Here is a 19229-nt window from a genome sequence, read left to right as displayed (position 1 = left end):
GGATGATTCCATTGAAATCACAGTCTTGATGGAAACTTGGCATACGGGTGTCGACACTTTTCCCCTTACTGAAACCTTCATGCCTGGCAATACCTTCTATCACCTGCCTCTCTCAAACCGCCACGGTGGCGGTGTGGCCAATGTTCCCCCTAATTTTAAATTTGGGAGCACAGTCCATTTAACGGGCTGCGCGACCCATTCAAAGTTTCGCACATGCACGAAATTTCATATTGGAAAAGCTGGTCCCAGGCTGCGCGAGATTGGCAGCTTAGAGGGAATGTTGGGTGTGGCCCTTCTCACCAAATCTCACCTTGGTCTATTCCTTTATTCCTCTGGCACCTTTTTTGAACATCTCACCTTGTTCCAAAACTACCTGTCCTTTAAATCCTCATTCTCTACAGCCCAGACAAGCCCCACCCAAGTTTCTCACTGTGGTATCCTCAATCCTTTCTTCCTCAGCCTCTGCACTGAGTGACTTTTCGTCCTCGGTGATGTCAACATCCATCACAACTTATCTTGCCCTCTCTCCTCTGAGTTCACTCCCCTCCTGTCCTCCCCTTTAACCTCTCCCTCCATATAAACTGACTTACCCATATTCACTGCCACCCCTTGACCTTGCCATCTCACGTGGCTCTCTATTCCCATCATCTCAATCACAAACAAGGCCATCACTCACCTCTACATTCCCTCTTCTGCATCCACCCCTGGAAAAAACTCTCCTCCAAGTCACTTACAACAGCACATTCAAACTCGAAAATGTCTAGATTTTGGCCCTGCATTTGCCACAACATTTCTGCAGCTGTCAATCTGCTTAATCGCCTTTGATGCACTATCCCCAGTAAACCCCTTAATCTCTCCCACCTTGGCCATTCCCCCTGGTACAGCCCCTATCTTCACTCCCTTTAGTCCAAAGGGAGCAGACTTATATGTCAATGGCGCACAACTGGTTTAGCCATTCATTGCTAGATGTGACTGGAGCACGTCAAGCACTACGGAGCCCTGCTCTCCTCTGTCAAAACTGCTCAGGACCATCCTGGAATACAAAGATAACTCCCAGCTTCTTTTCTTCACTACCAATCATCTCCTTAAACCCCTTTCCCCTGCCCAGGTCACCCTCACCTCCAATAACAAGTGTGAGGAGCTCATGAACTTCTTTATCACCATCTGTTCAGCTGCTTCTGCCACATTCCTACCTTCCCCTTGCCGAGGAGACTACCAGTGTAACATAATAGCAGCGTAAGACACCATGTAATAATCATTTAAACAAGTTATTCATCTGTTCTGATTATCATACATTGACAATTTCCATTTCTAATGGCTAGTGAAAGTTTTTAACCAGTAATTGCCCTTCAGCTAATATGCACATAATTTTGTGCATAACAGGAGATTTACTTGCGTTGTTTCACTAGTTTTCAAAATTCTCATACATTCTTCAAATATATGAAAAAAAGTTTTTCGTATTACATCTAGAGTTAGGCTGTAATAACACTAAAAATATCAGACCCATAGTCAACAGCTCATGATGATCGGCTTAATATGTGTTAATGTAATATGAAATGTTCCCAGTCAGAAGCAGTTCTACTTGTAAACATTATTGCTGTTTGTTATAGTTTACCCACCATGTCAAAGTTGGTTCTGGGAATCCTGTTACTTCTATTTCCAAGGTCACAGGAGAACCTTCTACCACACTGACATTAGACAAGAGCTTGGAGAAGTTGGGTGTGTTGCTAGCCAGGTTGCACATGACTGTGTTTCTCGATGTACGTCTGATTTCCTCACTGATGACAGTATCCATACGATGGCCTGTATCATGCACTGATTGGTGTACATTGAGGGGTACTGTTAGTGGTTCAGGTGAAGTATATAAACTATTTCTGTTAGAACTTAGTTCTTTTCTAAAACAGCCACTATTAACACCATGCAGTGACTCGTGTGTTTTAGTCACACTCTCATGCATATCGTAAGTCTGCAACTGTGTCTCATGCACTTCACAGATAGAATCACAGGCTGATGAATTAGTTACCATTTGGGATTTTAAGATATGTGAAAGAGTGCTTGAAACAATATTGGGTGCAGGAATTGTCAGTGGGCTGTGGATAAAAGAAGAAGACTCCGATCTGTATTTTGTGCGTGGCTCAGTATTGGGATTTGGATGAGATGAGGGATGGCATTCTGATCCACTATAAACTTGTGGTCTTGAGTGATTTACTGTATCAGCAGTTGCAACAGGTGCGAGCACATCAGAGTTGTCAGTCATTCTGCTATAGCTTGCTTGCATCTGTGGTTGGCCACTGTAAGACCCAGCATGCAGACTGTGGGAACTTAATCTGGACATTTTGTCCACTTCTGTTTCAGAATGGATGATGTTCGATTCAGGAGTCTCAGGAAGTGGAGGCAAAGAGATGTCATCAGGTGACATGCATTCATATTCTTCTACAGATAGGGTTTCATCTACTAAAAGTTCATTTTGTAGATCTCCATCAGTCACTGTGCTGCCCTCGGTGGAAGGATGAAATAGCTCTGTAGCATCTTGTGAATACGGATCTTCTGCAACTGAATCTGTGATTTGATTGTTCAGTAATCCATCCAAGTTGACATTTAAAAGTTCCTTAAAAAACAAAAACAAATTGTATCTATAATTTATTTAATTTGCTATGTATAGCATGCCCTCCTTATTTGGGTATTACTATTTCTGTCATGCCTCTAGAAGGCATCTTGATAATTTCCCCAATATTGCTTCACAGTCATGTCTGCAGTTTCTACCACTGAAGTCCTGATTAATGAAAAGCCAGGAATCCACAATATTCTCATCAGAGAACCAGGCAGGGGAGATAAGGTCAGTTTATGTCTGGTGTTAAATTCACTGGTGGTAACATCCAAGAACAAAGAAAAACAGGACATTGGCCAACAGGCCAACTATACTATATTCACAATGTGCTTGGTTTTTATATATTTTTTAAATCTGGAAACCTATTTCCTTTAAGGACACCAGTATGACAAAAGCTGCATCAAATAAGCAAACCTTCTGTGTTATATGTGAAGTCCATGGGATTAAAGGGGCAATTGTTGCATGGATATAAAATTGGGTAAGGAGAAAAAACACAGAAAGTAGTGGTGAACGGCTGTTTTTCAGACTGGAGGGAAGAATAGAGTGGTGTCCCCCAGAGGTCAGTATTAGGACCACTGCTCTTTTTGATATATATAAATGACCTGGACTTGGGTATACAGGGCATAATTTTAAAGTTTGCAGATGGCACAAAACTCTGAAAAGTAGTAAAAATTGAGGAGGATAGTGGCAGACTTCAGGAGGACATAGACAGACTGGTGAAATGGGCAGACACGTGGCAGATTAAATTTAATGCAGAGAAGTGTGAAGTGATGTATTTTGTAAGTAAGAATGAGGAGAGGCAATATAAACTAAATGATACAATTTTAAAGTCGGTGCAGGAACAGAGAGACTTGAGGGTTTGCGTAAAGAAATCTTTGAAGGTGGCAGGAAAAGTTGATAAAGCTGATGGGATCCTTGGATTTATAAATAGTGGAATAGAGTACAAAAGCAAGGAATTTATGCTAAACCTTTATAAATCACTGGTTAGGCCTCAGCTGGAGTATTGTGTCCAATTCTGGGGGCCACACTTTAGGAAGGATATCAAGGCCTTAGAGAGGTTACTCAGGAGATTTACTAGGGATGAGGGACTTTAGTCATGTGGAGAAACTAGAGAAGCTGCGATGGTTCTTCTTAGAGCAAAGAAAGGTTAAGGGGAAATTAATAAAGGCATTCAAAATCATGAAGGGTTTTGTTAGAGTAAATAAGAGAAAAAGATTGGTGAAGTCAAGCGTAGGTCCCTTGCAGTCAGAATCAGGGGAATTTATAATGGGGAACAAAGAAATGGCAGACCAATTAAATACATACTTTGGTTCTGTCTTCACAAAGGAGGACACAAATAACCTCCCAAAGATGTCGGGGAACATAGGGTCTAATGAAAGGGAGGAACGGATAGAAATCAGTATTTGTAGGGAAATGGTGTTAGGGAAATTGATGGGATTGAGGGCCGATAAATCCCCAGGGCCTGATAATCTACATCCTAGGGTACTTAAGGAAGTGGCCCTAGAAATAGTAGATGCATTGCTGGTCATCTTCCAAAATTCAATAGACTCTGGAACAGTACCCATGGATTGGCGGGTAGCTAATGTTACCCCACTGTTCAAAAAGGGTGGTAGAGAGAAAACAGGGAATTACAGACCGGTAAGCCTGACATCGGTAGTGGGGAAAATGCTAGAGTCCATTATAAAGGATGTAATAGCAGAGCACTTGGAAAAAAGTGACCGATCGGACAAAGTCAACATGGCTTTACAAAAGGTAAATCGTCCTTGACTAATCTACTGGAATTTTTTGAGGATGTAACTGGTAAAATAGATAAGGGAGAACCAGTGGATGTGGTGTATTTGGATTTTCAAAAGGCTTTCGATAAGGTCCCGCATAAGAGATTAGCGTGTAAAATTAAGGCACATGGGATTGGGGGCAAGGTATTGACTTGGATAGAGAACTGGTTGGCAGACAGAAAGCAAAGAGTTGGAATAAACGGCTCTTTTTCCGAGTGGCAGGCAGTGACTAGTGGAGTACCGCAGGGATCGGTCCTTGGACCCCAGCTATTCACAATATATATTAATGATCTGGGCGAGGGAACTAGATGTAATATCTCTAAGTTTGCGGACGACACAAAGCTGGGTGGGCGTGTGTGCTGTGAGGAGGATGCCGAGAAACTCCAGTATGATTTGGACAGGTTGGGTGATTGGGCAGAAGCATGGCAGATGCAATATAATGTGGATAAATGCGAGGTTATCCACTTTGGTGTCAAAAACAGGAAGGCAGATTATTATCTAAATGACAATAGATTGGGAGAAGGGGAAGTGCAACGAGACCTGGGCGTCCTTGTGCACCAGTCGCTGAAAGTAAGCATGCAGGTGCAGCAGGCGGTTAAGAAGGCAAATGGTATGTTGGCCTTCGTAACGAGAGGGTTTGAGTACAGGAACAAGGATGTCTTGCTGCAGTTGTACAGGGCCTTGGTGAGGCCACATCTTGAGTATTGTGTGCAGTTTTGGTCGCCTTATCTGAGGAAGGATGTTCTTGCCATGGAAGGAGTGCAGCGAAGATTCACCAGGCTGATACCTGGGATGGCAGGAATGACGTATGAGGAGAGATTGGGTCGATTGGGCTTGTACTCGCTGGAGTTTAGAAGAATGAGAGGGGATCTCATCGAAACTTATAAAATTCTAACAGGACTAGACAGACTAGATGCTGGAAGGATGTTCCCGATGGTCGGGGAGTCCAGAACCAGGGGTCACAGTCTAAGGATAAGGGGTAAGCCATTTAGGACAGAGATGAGAAGGAATTTCTTCACCCAGAGAGTGGTGAACCTGTGGAATTCTCTGCCAAAGAAGGCAGTAGAGGCCAATTCATTAAATATATTCAAGAAGGAGTTGGATATATTTCTTAAGGCTAAAGGGATCAAGGGATATGGAGAGAAGGCAGGAACAGGGTACTGAATTTGGATGATCAGCCATGATCTCATTGAATGGCGGAGCAGGCTCGAGGGGCCGAATGGCCTACTCCTGCTCCTATCTTCTATGTTTCTATGTAAGGAGAGACTGTATTCATTGGAAGAAGGGTCAGTAACTACAGGACACAGATTTAAGGAAATTGTAAAAATAGCCAGAGGTGAGATGAGGAGAATTTTCTTATGTAATGAATTATCAGCTAGAGTGCAATGCCTGAATGGATGTAGAAGCAGATTCAGTACAGTAGTAACTTTCAAAGGGAATTGGATAAACAATTGAAGTGGTTAAAATTGCAGGGCTATAGGGAAAGAGCTGGGAAGTGGGACTTTCAAAGAGCCGGCACATGCACAATGGGCTGACTGGCCTTCTGTGCTGTAAGATACTATGGGCGCGAAATTCGGTTACGCCCCGTTTGGAGCGCTGCCATGTTTCAACGCCCCTCCCCTTCAGTTAAAGGGGAGGGCTGCTGCGCACTCTGCAGGGCCTCCGATGGCCCACACTAGGCCACCAGGGCAGCGTGGTGTCGTGGCTGCAGCCCAGCACCGAGACACGGTGCTGGGCTTCGTGATGGCAGCCAGGCCCATGCCACGGCACAGCATGGAGAGACGACCTGGAGGTCGGCCAAAATAGAAAATGGCGGCGTGGGTCGCGGCTGCACCTCCCCTTTAATTACCGTCCCACGAGCGGAGGTCAGCCTGGTTCGCAACCCGTGAGGCTGGCGCTGACATTGCCCGCGGAAACCTCGCGGGGTGCAGCCGAATTTCGGCCGCAGAGCAGTAAGGGGATGCGGCGAAACAGTAAGGGGTCGCGGCGTGTGGCAATGATGTAATCGCTGGAGGCGCTACCGATGGGGGTGCGCCGCTATCGGATAGTGCCTCAGCAATTTCTCGGGTGGTGCTTTTTTGCCCCCTGGACAATAAGCCGTTTGCGCCCTGTTAGTCCGGAGTTCCAGGATTTTGACCCAGTGACGATGAAGGATCGGCGATATACTTCCAAGTCAGGATGGTGTGTTACTTGGAGGGGAACTTGGAGGTGGTGGTGTTCCCATGCACCTGCTGCCCTTGTCCTTCTAGGTGGAAGAGGTCACGGGTTTGGGAGGTGAAGAAGCCTTGGCAAGTTGCTGCAGTGCATCTTGTAGATGGTACACACTGCAGCCACGGTGCACCGGTGGTGGAGGGAGTGAATGTTTAAGGTGGTAGATGGGGTGCCAATCAAGCGGGCTGCTTTGTCCTAGATGGTGTCAAGCTTCTTGACTGTTGTTGGAGCTGCACTCATCCAGGCAAGTGGAGAGTATTCCATCACACTCCTTACTTGTGCCTTGTAGATGGTGGAAAGGCTTTGGGGAGTCAGGAGGTGAGACACTCGCCACAGAATACCCAGCCTCTGACCTGCTCTTGTTGCCACAGTATTTATGTGGCTGGTCTAGTTAAGTTTCTGGTCAATGGTGACCCCCAGGATATTGATGGTGAGGGAATCAGCGATGGTAATGCCTTTGAATGTCAAGGGGCCGTGGTTAGACGCTCGCTTGTTGGAGATAGTCATTGCCTGGCACTTGTGTGACGCAAATGTTACCTGCCACTTATCAGCCCAAGCCTGAATGTCATCCAGGTATATTCACACCATCACCGAAACCGCCTACTTCCAGTTCCATAATAGCTCCCTAAGTGCTTGGTGTCAAATTTTGCTTGATAATGCTCCTGTGAAATGCCTTGGGATGTTTTACTATGTTAAAGACGCTATATAAATGCAAGTTGTTGTTGTAATAATACTTACATTGTAAATAGATCATTTATTTACAATCAATCTGAAAATACATACCCGCCAATACCCATAACAGCCCAAGATTGCCGTGAATCTTTCTATATGGCAACTAAATAAAATACAATTTTTTCAGGAATTGCAATGATGGTTTTAAAACAATTTATCATCTATATGCACACTGGAATTTTTAAGTGAATTTTACTAAATGTGTTCAGGTCCCATTCTGGTGATACAGTAATTACCCTTTCCGCTACAGTACTAATTCAGGAATATTTAAAGGAGTACATACATGACTGTATGACAACTGGTCTTCTTGCAATTCTGTCTGACTATCCAGTGTTCCTCTGTTTTCAGTTTCATCCATTTGACATTCCTCGGAAGAATTTGACTCTAAATTGTTTCCAAGAGCTGCAGTGGAAAGTTTTGTATTTTCTGATGTGTTTTCTATGAGCTGTAGGGCGAAAACCTTCCTTTCTGAGTCAGTGGAATATGTTGATGGGAAGAGCGATTTTGTCTGGGATAGCTTCATACTAAATGGCTGGGACAAGGTGGTGGTATAACACTGAACATTTATCTCTCCCTCATTAGAGATCTTCATATTATCTGTTACTGTCAGGACATCTTCTGTGGGTAGTCCAAGAACATGGCTGTCATCTGTGACATGTATAGAAGCTAGCTTTAGCTCCTTGTTTTCCATTGCCACTTTAGTTGAGTCCACAGTAGGTTTTGATGAAGCCTTGGTCATCTTTCCTTGCTCAAGGTTGTCCAGTGTTTGATACGTTATTTTCAAACCTGTATCTTCGGGTGATGATTGGGTTTCCATCTAACAGCAGTTAAAGAAACATAACAATTCAGACACTTTTAACGTCAGTGTGTTTATCAGTATTATTCTTCAATAAAATAACAGTTTATTGGACTTTTAACAGTCACCATGATATAAGGAAAGCAAAAGAGTTTTAATCATTGATGATGTACATTTAGATACATAGCAGGACTCATTCTTTGTTTCTCTGATTTAAAATCACATCTAATTTATTATTTTAAAAGCATTATTAAAGGAGTAGTAAATGTAGAGATACTGTCTGATATTTTCTCCCCATTTAATTTAGTTAATGCTTCTATTTATGCAATCTTATTCCTTATGCTTCCTGCATTAGGATATATACACTTTAGCCCTCTTTCCTTGTTGCCTTTAGAAACTATTGACCCATATTTTCCGATCGGAGGCTTCCTGCATGCGGAGGCCTCCGATCTGGAAAAAATCTAGGAACTTACCTGAGGGCTCCCGAGGTGCGTACACTTCCACTCCTGGGCCTCTCCACAGTCGAAATGTGCAGGGCCCACATATTCCCAGGGGCACAGGCGGTTCGCAAGCGACCCTGGGATCACTGGGGCCATGGGGAGCCAATAGGAGAAGGGAATTCCCCTTCATACTTTTGACAGATAGACCTGTCAAATATATGAATGGAGATCACCCCAAAAATACCCTGAAACATTAAATAAATTTTTTTTTAAATCACATTTTTAAAATGAGTTAAAATTACAATAAATTAAATATTTTAAACAAAAATTTAATTTTTTGAAAAAATAATTAAGTTTTTCACAGGGCTAAAAATAAACTTACCTTTTTTTTAAAAAAGTATTTTTAAATTATAAATGAGTGAATTTTTTTTTTTTTTTTTACTTTTTTCAACTCTTATGCTGGTAAAAGCAGGCCTTACGCCTGCTTTTACCAGGCGTAAGATTTCTAAGGGTTTTCTGCAGGAGGAGGCTCTCCAGAAAGCGGAACTATCCGCCCGCAGAGGCCCTTCTCCAGCTCAGAGCATTCTTGACAGATCAGAAATATCAGGTTTCAGTGCATTCCTGATGTCCCTATGGGTGTGTACACAGCTCGTACACACCCGCAGGCATCGGAATATACGGGCCATCGTTTCTTCACCACTTGTTTTCTTTTTCTCAGTGCTACGCTTTTTGTTTGCCCCCTTTAAGTTAACTCTCTCTATCCCTCCCTCCTAACCTCTCTTATTGCTAACTGGTTTGTGTTATTTTCCTCTTCGCTACTCTTGAATACATCTTTATCTATGATTATGATGTTGGAAGCCTCAATGCTCATCAACTTTCCCAGTTTGTGATGTGGCTTGCCTGTCCCTCCCCCTGCCATACAAGTTTAAAACCTCCTCCATCATCCAATTAATCCTCTCTCAAGAGCTCTGGTGTCAATAAATTTCAGCTGAAGACCTTCCCTTCTGTACAGCTTCCATCTTTCCAGCGTTTGCTCCAATGCCCCAGAAATCTGGAACTCTTGCTGAAATAGTTTAGCATGTATATGGTGAAGTAAGTTTGACATTGTAAGGGGTGGGCCAGAACATTGGCCCGGAATTTGCAGTCAACGGCGAAGCGAAGGTGTTCGCCGTTGGCCCCGAAGTATACTTCGCACAAGGATCTCGCAATCTCTGTGTCGAAAACTTTGGGTTTTCCGACGTTCAATTCAAATCAATGGAGTATAGTGGGAATCTCCTAGTACAAACTGCTGTGACGTCAACAAGCCATCTAAGCAGCCAATAAAAATGCAGATTCTCACAGACAGCGAACAAGGAAGTGAGTAAGCTCTTAAAATTCTAACTTTTTAAAAATATTAGAGAGCGCAAAACAAAGATTGGGGCTATCACATGGGGAAAGGGCAAACCTGAAATAAAGATGAACAAACTTTAAAAATAATTAATTAAAAAACCCCACTTACACCTAATCACTTTGGGTCTAACTTTTAGTGGGCAATTACTGCGGAAGAGCCGGAGTTTTTGTCAGTTTCCCTGATTTGAGTGATTTCACTGGTTGGTGGGGGGATGGCCAGGCACAGCACAGCCTGTGCTGGAGCCGTGAATGACAGACCGCAACTTCAGGATTCCCGCGTGCGTCTGCCCATGCGCCAAATCCCGAAGTTGCGGTCAGTTTCAAAGGCAGAATGACAGTGAACGCTGCCAGATTGCTGTCATCCCGACTGCAAATTCTGGGCCATTGTCTCTTGAATCTGCGTTTGAATGCAGCTAAGAGAAATGGAATGAATGCATTATTTCCCACTTTGTGACAAAATAAGTGATCATTTTCCTAGCTACTAACAATTAATTTGTGAATTACTTTGTTATTTTTCTGACAGGCTTATAAATGTTTACCTGCTTTTCCTTCTGAGTATTTCTTGTTTCATCTGTTTTGCTTGAATCTTTTATTGTTTTTTCTGCAGCTTCAGCCTGTTTGATATTGACATGCAGAATGTCAGCACAGTGTAAGCTATGTTAAAATATGTTAGTTAAAGGCACTCAGCTATCATTTGCAGGCTGTTTCCTTTGAGTAGGCTCAGTTCTGGAACAGACAGCACATTTGTTACTTGGTGCTGTGCAAACATCCTAATTTCACCCAAATGTAGTTTTTTTTGCAAATATAGATTGACTTACTTCAAGAATTTAACACTTGTTGGCAGAAATACTAAAAGTATTGCAATGATGACATCATGTAGACATGTTTACAAATGAACTAAGTGATTGTATTAGTTTTACAAAAGATTAAATCGTTGCTTTAAATGTAAGGGTGAGAAAACCATGGAATTTACTTACATACTTGAGCTGTGGACATTTTAATGTGGTTTTGTATTTTGTTTCCCCAATTTCTTCTGAACCAGAAATGGTACTATCTGCACAGTATTGGTACTACATTTGTGGCATTTTTGTTTAATCTTTCATTCGGAAATGCACAAGAATGTCATTCACATGTAGAGACATTAAAGATCAACCAAAAATATTGCAAAATAGTGTTAATTTTTGCTGGACCAAAACCTTGTGTAAAAATAATACATACAAATACATGTGTAGAAGGACTTATGCCTCAAAGATACAAGTAAGGCTATTTAAATACAATCTGCTTATTCTTATTAATATAAACACGACTCTATAGTTAAACCAATATTAACTGTAAAAAAAATCCTCCACCAAAGAGTAATAGATCACAAATTTGATTCAAGTGTTTGAAAGTACAACGCTCTGATTACCTGAATGCGCTACATTCAAACTCAATAAAGGATTCCCATGCCTGACTGAGGATAGTCTGAAAGTGTCAACCAATCACCTCCTTTCGCATTTCAACAAAACTAGAATCTTTTGTAATTTAAATTCAGTCAGCAATTTCTAAAAATCCCATATGACTGCAGAAACAATTCATTGTTGAAACTATGATTGAATAATATTGGAGTCTGCTTGCACTGTAATAGAGAATTGAGAATAGCAGGACAATTAAAGGAAAAGATCTATGGTCTCTTCCTTCAGATCAATCTGTCTATCCTCAATTCCTTAGAACAACACCAACAACAACAACAACTTGCATTTATATAGCATCTTTAACATAGTAAAATGCAGATGCCCTAACTATAATCTTCCAAAGTTCTCTCAATTCAGGAACCGTTCCTTTAGATTGGAAAATTGCATGTGTCACTCCGCTATTTAAGAATGGTGAGAGAGGGAAACCAGGGAATTCTAGACCAGTTAGCCTAACATCTGTTGTCGGGAAATTGCTAGAGTCTATAATTAAGGATAGGGTGACTGAACACCTCGAAAATTTTCATTTGATCAGAGCCAGAATGGATTTGTGAAAGGTAGATCATGCCTGACAAACCTGATTGAATTTTTTGAAGAGGTGACTAAAGTAGTGGACAGAGGAATGTCTATGGATGTTATTTATATGGACTTCCAGAAGGCATTTGATAAAGTCCCACATAAAAGACTGTTAGCTAAGGTAGAAGCCCACAGAATTGAGGGCAAATTATTGACCTGGTTAGGAAATTGGCTGAGCGGCAGGAGACAGAGAGTAGGGATAATGGGTAGGTATCAAATTGGCAGGATGTGACTAGTGGTGCCCCGCAGGGATCTGTGTTGGGGCCTCAACTATTCACAATATTTATTAATGACTTAGATGATGGCATAGAAAGTCATATATCCAAATTTGCCGATGACACAAAGATAGGCAGCATTGTAGGCAGTGTAGATGAAAGCATAAAATTATAAAGGGATATTGATAGATTAAGTGAATGGGCAAAATTGTGGCAAATGGATTTCCATGTAAGCAAATGTGAGGTCATTTACTTTGGACCTAAAAAGGATAGAACAGAGTGCTTTCTAAATGATGAAAAGCTAAAAATAGTGGAGGTCCAAAGAGACTTGGGGGTCCAGGTACATAGATCATTAAAATATCATGAACAGATACAGAAAATAATCAAAAAAGCTAATGGAATGCTGGCCTTTATATCTAGAGGATTAGAATACAAGGGGGTAGAAGTTATGCTGTAGCTATACAAATCCCTGGTTAGACCACACCTGGAGTACTGTGAGCAGTTCTGGGCACCACACCTTAGGAAGGGTATATTGGCCTTGGAGGGAGTGCAGCATAGGTTTACTAGAATGATACCCAGACTCCAAGGGTTAAGTTACGAGGAGAGATTACACAGATTAGGGTTGTATTCCCTAGAATTTAGAAGGTTAAAGGGTGGTCTGATCAAAGTTTTCAAGATATTAAGGGGAACGGATAGGGTAGATCGAGAGAAACTATTTCCACTGGTTGGGGATTCTAGGACTAGGGTCATAGTCTAAAAATTAGAGCCAGACTGTTCAGGAGTGAAATTAGGAAACATTTCTACAAACACAGGGTGGCTGAAGTTTGGAACTCTTCCGCAAACAGCAATTGATGCTAGATCAGTTGTTAATTTTAAATCTGAGGTTGGTGGCTTTTTGTTAACCAAAGGTATTAAGGGATATGAGCCAAAGGCGGGTATATGGAGTTAGATCACAGATCAGCCATGATCTCATTGAATGGCGGAACAGGCTCAAGGGGCTGAATGGCCTACTCCTGTTCCTATGTTCCAAGGTGCTTCACAAGAGCGTTATCAAACAAAATTGGACACCGAGCCACATAAGGACTGATGACCAAAAAGCTTGGTTAAAGAGGTAGGTTTTAAGGAGCGTCTTAAACGAGGGGAGAGAGGTAGAGTGATGGAGAGGTTTTGGGAGAGAATTCCAGAGCCTAGGGCCGAGGCAGCTGAAGGCACGGCCTCCAAGGGTGGAGTGATTAAAATCGGGGATGCGCAAGAGGCCAGAATTGGATGAACGCAGAGATTTGTAGGGCTGAAGGAGGCTACAGAGATAGGGAGGGGTGAGGCCATGGAGGGATTTGTAAACAAGGATGAGAATTTTAAAATTGATGTGTTGCAGGACTGGGAGCCTATGTAGGTCACCGAGCAGTGGTGTGTGTGAACGGAACTTGGTCCGAGTTAGGATACGGGCAGCAGACATTTGGATGAGCTGAAGTTTATGTTGGGAGGAAGATGGGAGGCCAGCCAGGAGAGAATTGGAATAGTCAAGTCTAGAGGTAACAAAGGTATGGATGAGGCTTTCAGCAGCAGTCGGGCGATATTACAGAGGTGTGTTAGAAACTAGGGGTGCCTAAAAATGTATATGGCTATGCGAATAATACTGTGTTTAAATTATTGTATGTTTCTGCTCGAGACAAGTAAGGGGTTAACGTATAAGTTTCGTTTTCCTGGAGATTCGTATTAGAATTTGAGACAAAGGGGGAGAAATTTGGTGGAGCCGCAAACGGGGCGCCCAGCTCGCCTGGGCGCCGGAATTACCGCTGCAATCGGAGCAGTTGCAACCACCGGAAATTCATCTTGAACGCCCCAAGAGGGACTCGGGGCGCTGCTCGAGGTGCCCCGCGTCCCTCTTAGGGCGCTGAAACGGAATATCGCAGCGCAAAGTGCTGCAGTGCCACACGCCGCGGCACGGCACGCTGTGGTACTGCAGGCCTTCCTCCGCTTCTTAAGGGGGAGGGGCCTGCACCAGCGCAATGAGCGATCGCGAGTGCCGGCAAAAGAGCCCGGCACCGAGGAGAAGTGCCGGGCTCTCGGGTCACAGCCGGCACTGCCTGGGGGGGGGGGGGGGATCAGGAGGCCGGGGACGGAGGTGCTGGCAGGCGGCCACTGGAAAAAATGGCCGCCCCGCGCCTCCACCTTAATTTGCGCCACTGCCGCCACAGGTAGGCCCTGTGAACCGGGCGCGATTTGCGAACGGCGCTACAGAGGCGGGCGCTACCAAATATCGCGATCGGGGCGGTAGCGGGGCACTGCATACACCGATGATGTCATCGGTGGCGGCGCAGCGCAACAGGCTAACGCCGCCATTGGCACCCCGCTAAATATCGCAGGAGGCGTGGCCAGTGGCGCTAAAGCCACTGAGTGCCCTCTTTAGGCGCTAACTGGTGGCGCAGCCCACCGAATTTCAAGGCCAAAATGTCTTCAGTTAGATTAGATAAGGCATAAACATTCCACACAGGGCCCACAGGGTGGTCTTGCTGGTTATATCTGTTGGTTTTAAGTTAGGGTTTGGACTTTGTTAATGCATCTTTAATTTGGCCAATGAAGGCCCAACCTATGTTTCTTCCATTATTACTAATAACCATATTATAATACTAAGGTAGAATTTTGAGTTTGTTTAGCAGAAGTACTTGTGAAGATTATTAAAAGTTAATTAACATAGAAAGACATAGAATAAAGTGAGATAACGAGTGGCTGAAGTGGGACAGCTCTGGCTTGGGCCTCTTGATTGAAGGGGTACAAGGCCAGGCCTAGTATCAATTGTAACAGGGAGGATGGGGACAAAGAGAGATAAGACAAATTCCAATGGAGGAACCTTCAAAAGGTAAAAACAAGAAAGAATAATTGGATGAGATCATGAGACACCTTTAGGGGAGGGCTTTCATCCAAGAATCGAGACAAAGAACTTGATGCCCCATTGGGTAATGTGGTTTTAGGGGAGCTTCTATAGGTTAAATGGTCTTGTCAATAATTTGGCCTCAGGCCCACCCCTAAAAAGAGAATAAAAGTAACACCCTGATGGCTTGCCCACTCAGACAATGGAGGGAAGAGCTAAGCAAAGGTTGGGCTGGTCGAGCGCTCTTTCGAGAGTGATCCCGTGCTCACCTGTTCTAGACGAAAGGAAGAGAGGCCACAAGTCAGAAAACTGTTCACGCACGCCAACCATCTGTCTGATCAGGTCCGGTACCAGCTGCTTGTCACTGTTGTATGTTTTTGCTGTATTACTAGTGTGTTATATTCCATCCCAAACTCCAATTAAACACAATATACCCACCATATTGGTTTGCACTTGATCCTGTAAACCAGAGATACGCGAATCTCTACAGGTGAAAGTAGGCGGTCTTGATGATGGAGCATATATGTGGTCAGAAGCTCATCTTGGGGTCAAATACTACACCAAGGTTGCAAAAAATCTGGTTCAGTCTCAGACAGTGGGAGAGGGATGGAATTGGTGGCTAGGGGACAACGTTTGTGGCAGGGACCGAAGACAATGCTTTCGGTCTCCCCAATATTTAACTGGAGGAAATTTCTGCTCATCCTATACTGGATGTCAGACAGTCTGACATATTCAAGACAGTGGAGGGGTCGAGAAAGGTGGTGGTGAGGTAGAGCTGGGTGTCATCAGCATACATGTGGCACCTATACAGACAGTCATCCATTATAATCGACAATAAGACTGAAAATTAATACCTGAATAATTTTTGTGCTTACCGCATTGTGAAGTTTTGATTCAAGCTCTCTTAATCCATTGCACAGTTCCTTTATTGATTCAAGGATTTCATTGTGCTTTGTCACTATTTTCTTCACAAGTTTCTTTGCTTCTTCAGGACCTTTAGATGTGAATACAGATATATTAAGCAAGTGTTGCCTTTCAGATTGAAGGAAGTCAGTTCTAACATTATTCTCAAATACACATTCCTCAGTTGCAGGTAGTTCTTATTTGCTATGTACAATATATTATGTTGGATAGGGTACTTGTTTACTCTTTGAACTACAGGTGGTGAATAACCAATACTTCGCCACGTAAAATAATCTTTAAATATCTCTGCGTCAGCCATATAGTCATTTTCATGCATCTGCATGTGCAATAAAAGCTCACTATAAAAATGGTAATTGCAGGCTAATTAAAGCAGTTGTAAAAAAAATCCTCTTGCAATTTGAAGTTACTGATCTGTAAGAAGTATTATGATTAAGGTCAATTTAAACAGAAAAATGAAGCCAAAGTCATAGATATCTAAATGCATTAGTGGCTGTTCCAGTGCTTTTTAAAAAGATGATTTTAAAGTACTTGAAGCAAATCAAGTCAGAAGTCGATTGCCTTTCTGAAAGTTTGACGGAATAATATTCATAGAAAAGCACATGTTTCATTTTCTCTGCGTGGCTCTTGAAATTTCCACTCCTTGGCAAAGAATACGACTGTAAAGTAGCAACCAGCTGTGTAATCATCCTTGGCAAATTGTTTATTGGTAAAATATGCTTAACCCGTAAAACGCTAGTTGGTTACCACAGCTGTTTATACAAAAGTGTAAGTGTTGAAGTACATTCAAAACTTTGACAGAGACCTTTTTTGAAGAAGCAATAAATATAGGATCAAATGTGGATATTTTGTAAATTTCTACCACATTCATAATGTTTGATTTGTATTATTTTAAAAAGTTATCACTTTGGCAAATAAGGGCTCTAAATTTACTGGGTCCTTGCAACATTCTCGTAATTACTCCCTGACTCACGACAGGAAGAACAAAGGTACACTCTGTTCCCAGGCATAGCGAAAAATAAAAAAGGGCAGAGACCTGGTATATCAGATCTCCACTCTCCACTACACTGCTTCAGGATTCCCTGGAATACCCTGAAAGAGCATAACTGAGCCTGTGGCTGCATTAGGTGCAGGTCCATCGTAAGCACTGAAATGAAGTGGGAGAGACTGTTCCCAGCCTTGTCACCTCACTTTCCACTGTGTTCGAACATGGGGCACCCAAATGCAAGGGCCTTCATAAAAGCCAGCAATAAGGCTTACAACAGGGGCCCCAGGAGCAACTCAATGGTGGAAACTAGCTGCAGGTAGGTTTTGGTTTTTATTTATCGGCTTGGTCCAGGAGATTTGGATAAGCTGTACTCTTCACAGGCGCAGAGCACCTCAGGTGCCCAGTGCGGGGGTTGTGGAGGGGGGCTGGGGTGGGGGGAGAAGGAGTGGCAGAGGAAAATCAGCAGTCATATGTCCAGCAAATTGATCACTTCTTCATGCATGGTGTGGAGATGCTGGTGTTGGACTGGGGTGGACAAATGTAAGAAATCACACAACACCAGGTTATAGTTGTTGGACTATAACCTGGTGTTGTGTGATTTCTTACACTTCTTCATGCAGATAGAGAAATCTTTATCCAGGCAACTTGTATCTTTAAAGCTAATTGCTTATCCTTCCAATGAGTAACTGTATGGCAAACTCTGGGGTTATCTTGGCACTTGACTATTGTAAATAATACTATAGAAAGGGTAGATGGAATAACCATTAATCAGACAACTTAGAAAGAAGCAAGCAGAAACAGAGTACAATAGTTACATTACAACTATTGATGCTAGCTGTCAGAATAATTGTGTAAATTTAGGCAGACAATATTTTAATTGCAGGCAGTTTTGGTAGTAGTGAAATACATAACTGCACCTTTACCATTTACTTGTGAAATCTGACTAGATTACAAATGAGTCCTATTCATTCACTGCATCTCTAAAATTAAAACAAACAGGTTGGAGCAGATTTTCCTGCAGCTGTGACTGGGTGTAATGAATCACCGGGGCACAGCGAATAGACGAATATCGAATGGGAAGGAATGAGCACTCATCAGGCAGTCCATCCAATTTTGTGTCCATTTAATGTTAGCAGATTGAAAATTGGCAGGCTCCCTTACAGGTGTTTGCTCCCCCCTCCCCAATTCTAAATCTTAATGCAGGCAGTGTAAAAAAAAATTGCCAAGTAGAACACTGTCAGTGCGACAATGACATTTTGTAGCATGACACACATGTCCACTTAAATCATGATGACAAATGAGACTGCAATGCATTTCTTTACAAGGGAAATTCCTCCTGCCTGCCTGGGTGATCCAGTATAGATGTATCCATACATTAAAACCCACTTATGATGAGTTGACAGGAATGTATACCTTACCCTATATGGTGCTGTGCAGTTGTCATACTTGCAGCTAGCTAAATCAAATTAACCTTGCAAATCAAATATTTTCAAAGTTTCTATGGTTGTATGTATCTGATACAGCAACATGATAAGGAACCGCAACCTTGTAAGCCATAAATTCCTATTTATAAATAGCAGTGAGTATGGAATATCAAAAACGATGACAGGTTTGAAAGCCAGGCAGCAGGACCATAGCAATTGGGTGCAAAGATGGGTGCAATCACTCCTTTTCAATGGATATTCCCGATGGGTGGAAAAAAGTCCAAATGTAGAATTGTAGGCCCCAAAGATCTATGGGATTATTTATACTGGCATTGCACTCTAGAAGCGACACTTCTGACCGATGATCCTCTCCAGGCTGACCCCGCCATCAATTGTTGGGTCAGCTCATTTTCATATCCTTTGGCATTGACTAAGCACAACTCCCGTGTAACATGGGAAGATTTTGCTGGGGCAATGGAAATTTCAGGTGCAGGCTTTAAAGAGCCTTACATATTTGATGATTTCAGGAGAAAACTGAGGGTGCAAGCTGGTGGTGGAGCTGGAAGAGGCACCCAAAGAAGGGATCAGGCCATTGGAAGCAGCCATTCCTATATTACTACATTAACTACAATGAAAAAGTACTTCATTGGCTGTAAGTGGGGGTCATTTAGACGTTGTGAAAGGCGCTATATAAATGCAAGTCTTTCTTTTTTCTTTCTTTAAGAAGACAGTACAGCACAAAGTTCTAATGAAGCTGACCTACAAACTCTCCTGGATGAAATGTAACAAAGGAGAGAAAGACTGCTGAGTGTTCATGGGAGGAAGCTGCAA

General features: G+C 42.8%; 1 protein-coding gene across 2 annotated transcripts in view; it reads right to left on the bottom strand.

Moving 5' to 3' along the window:
• Nucleotides 1–19229, bottom strand: part of ccdc141 (coiled-coil domain containing 141) — a 285891-nt gene that overhangs the window by 5396 nt on the left and 261266 nt on the right. The window contains exons 21-24 of one of the 2 annotated variants that reach the window (XM_085986005.1): nt 15941–16059; nt 10491–10565; nt 7610–8143; nt 1620–2608 (exon numbers count right to left, since the gene is read on the bottom strand). In XM_085986005.1, the coding sequence (XP_085842131.1) occupies nt 1620–2608; nt 7610–8143; nt 10491–10565; nt 15941–16059 (1717 nt within the window). The remainder of the gene's footprint in view (nt 1–1619; nt 2609–7609; nt 8144–10490; nt 10566–15940; nt 16060–19229) is intronic. The other variant, XM_085986004.1, reaches the window with a different exon arrangement.

This window comes from Somniosus microcephalus, chromosome 4 (assembly GCF_052327205.1).
Source record: "Somniosus microcephalus isolate GS21.2 chromosome 4, FLI_Smic_1.0, whole genome shotgun sequence".
Taxonomy (NCBI): Eukaryota; Metazoa; Chordata; class Chondrichthyes; order Squaliformes; family Somniosidae; genus Somniosus; species Somniosus microcephalus.
The sequence above is the reverse complement of the archived record's forward strand: the minus strand, read 5'-3'. Positions and strand labels throughout refer to the sequence as shown.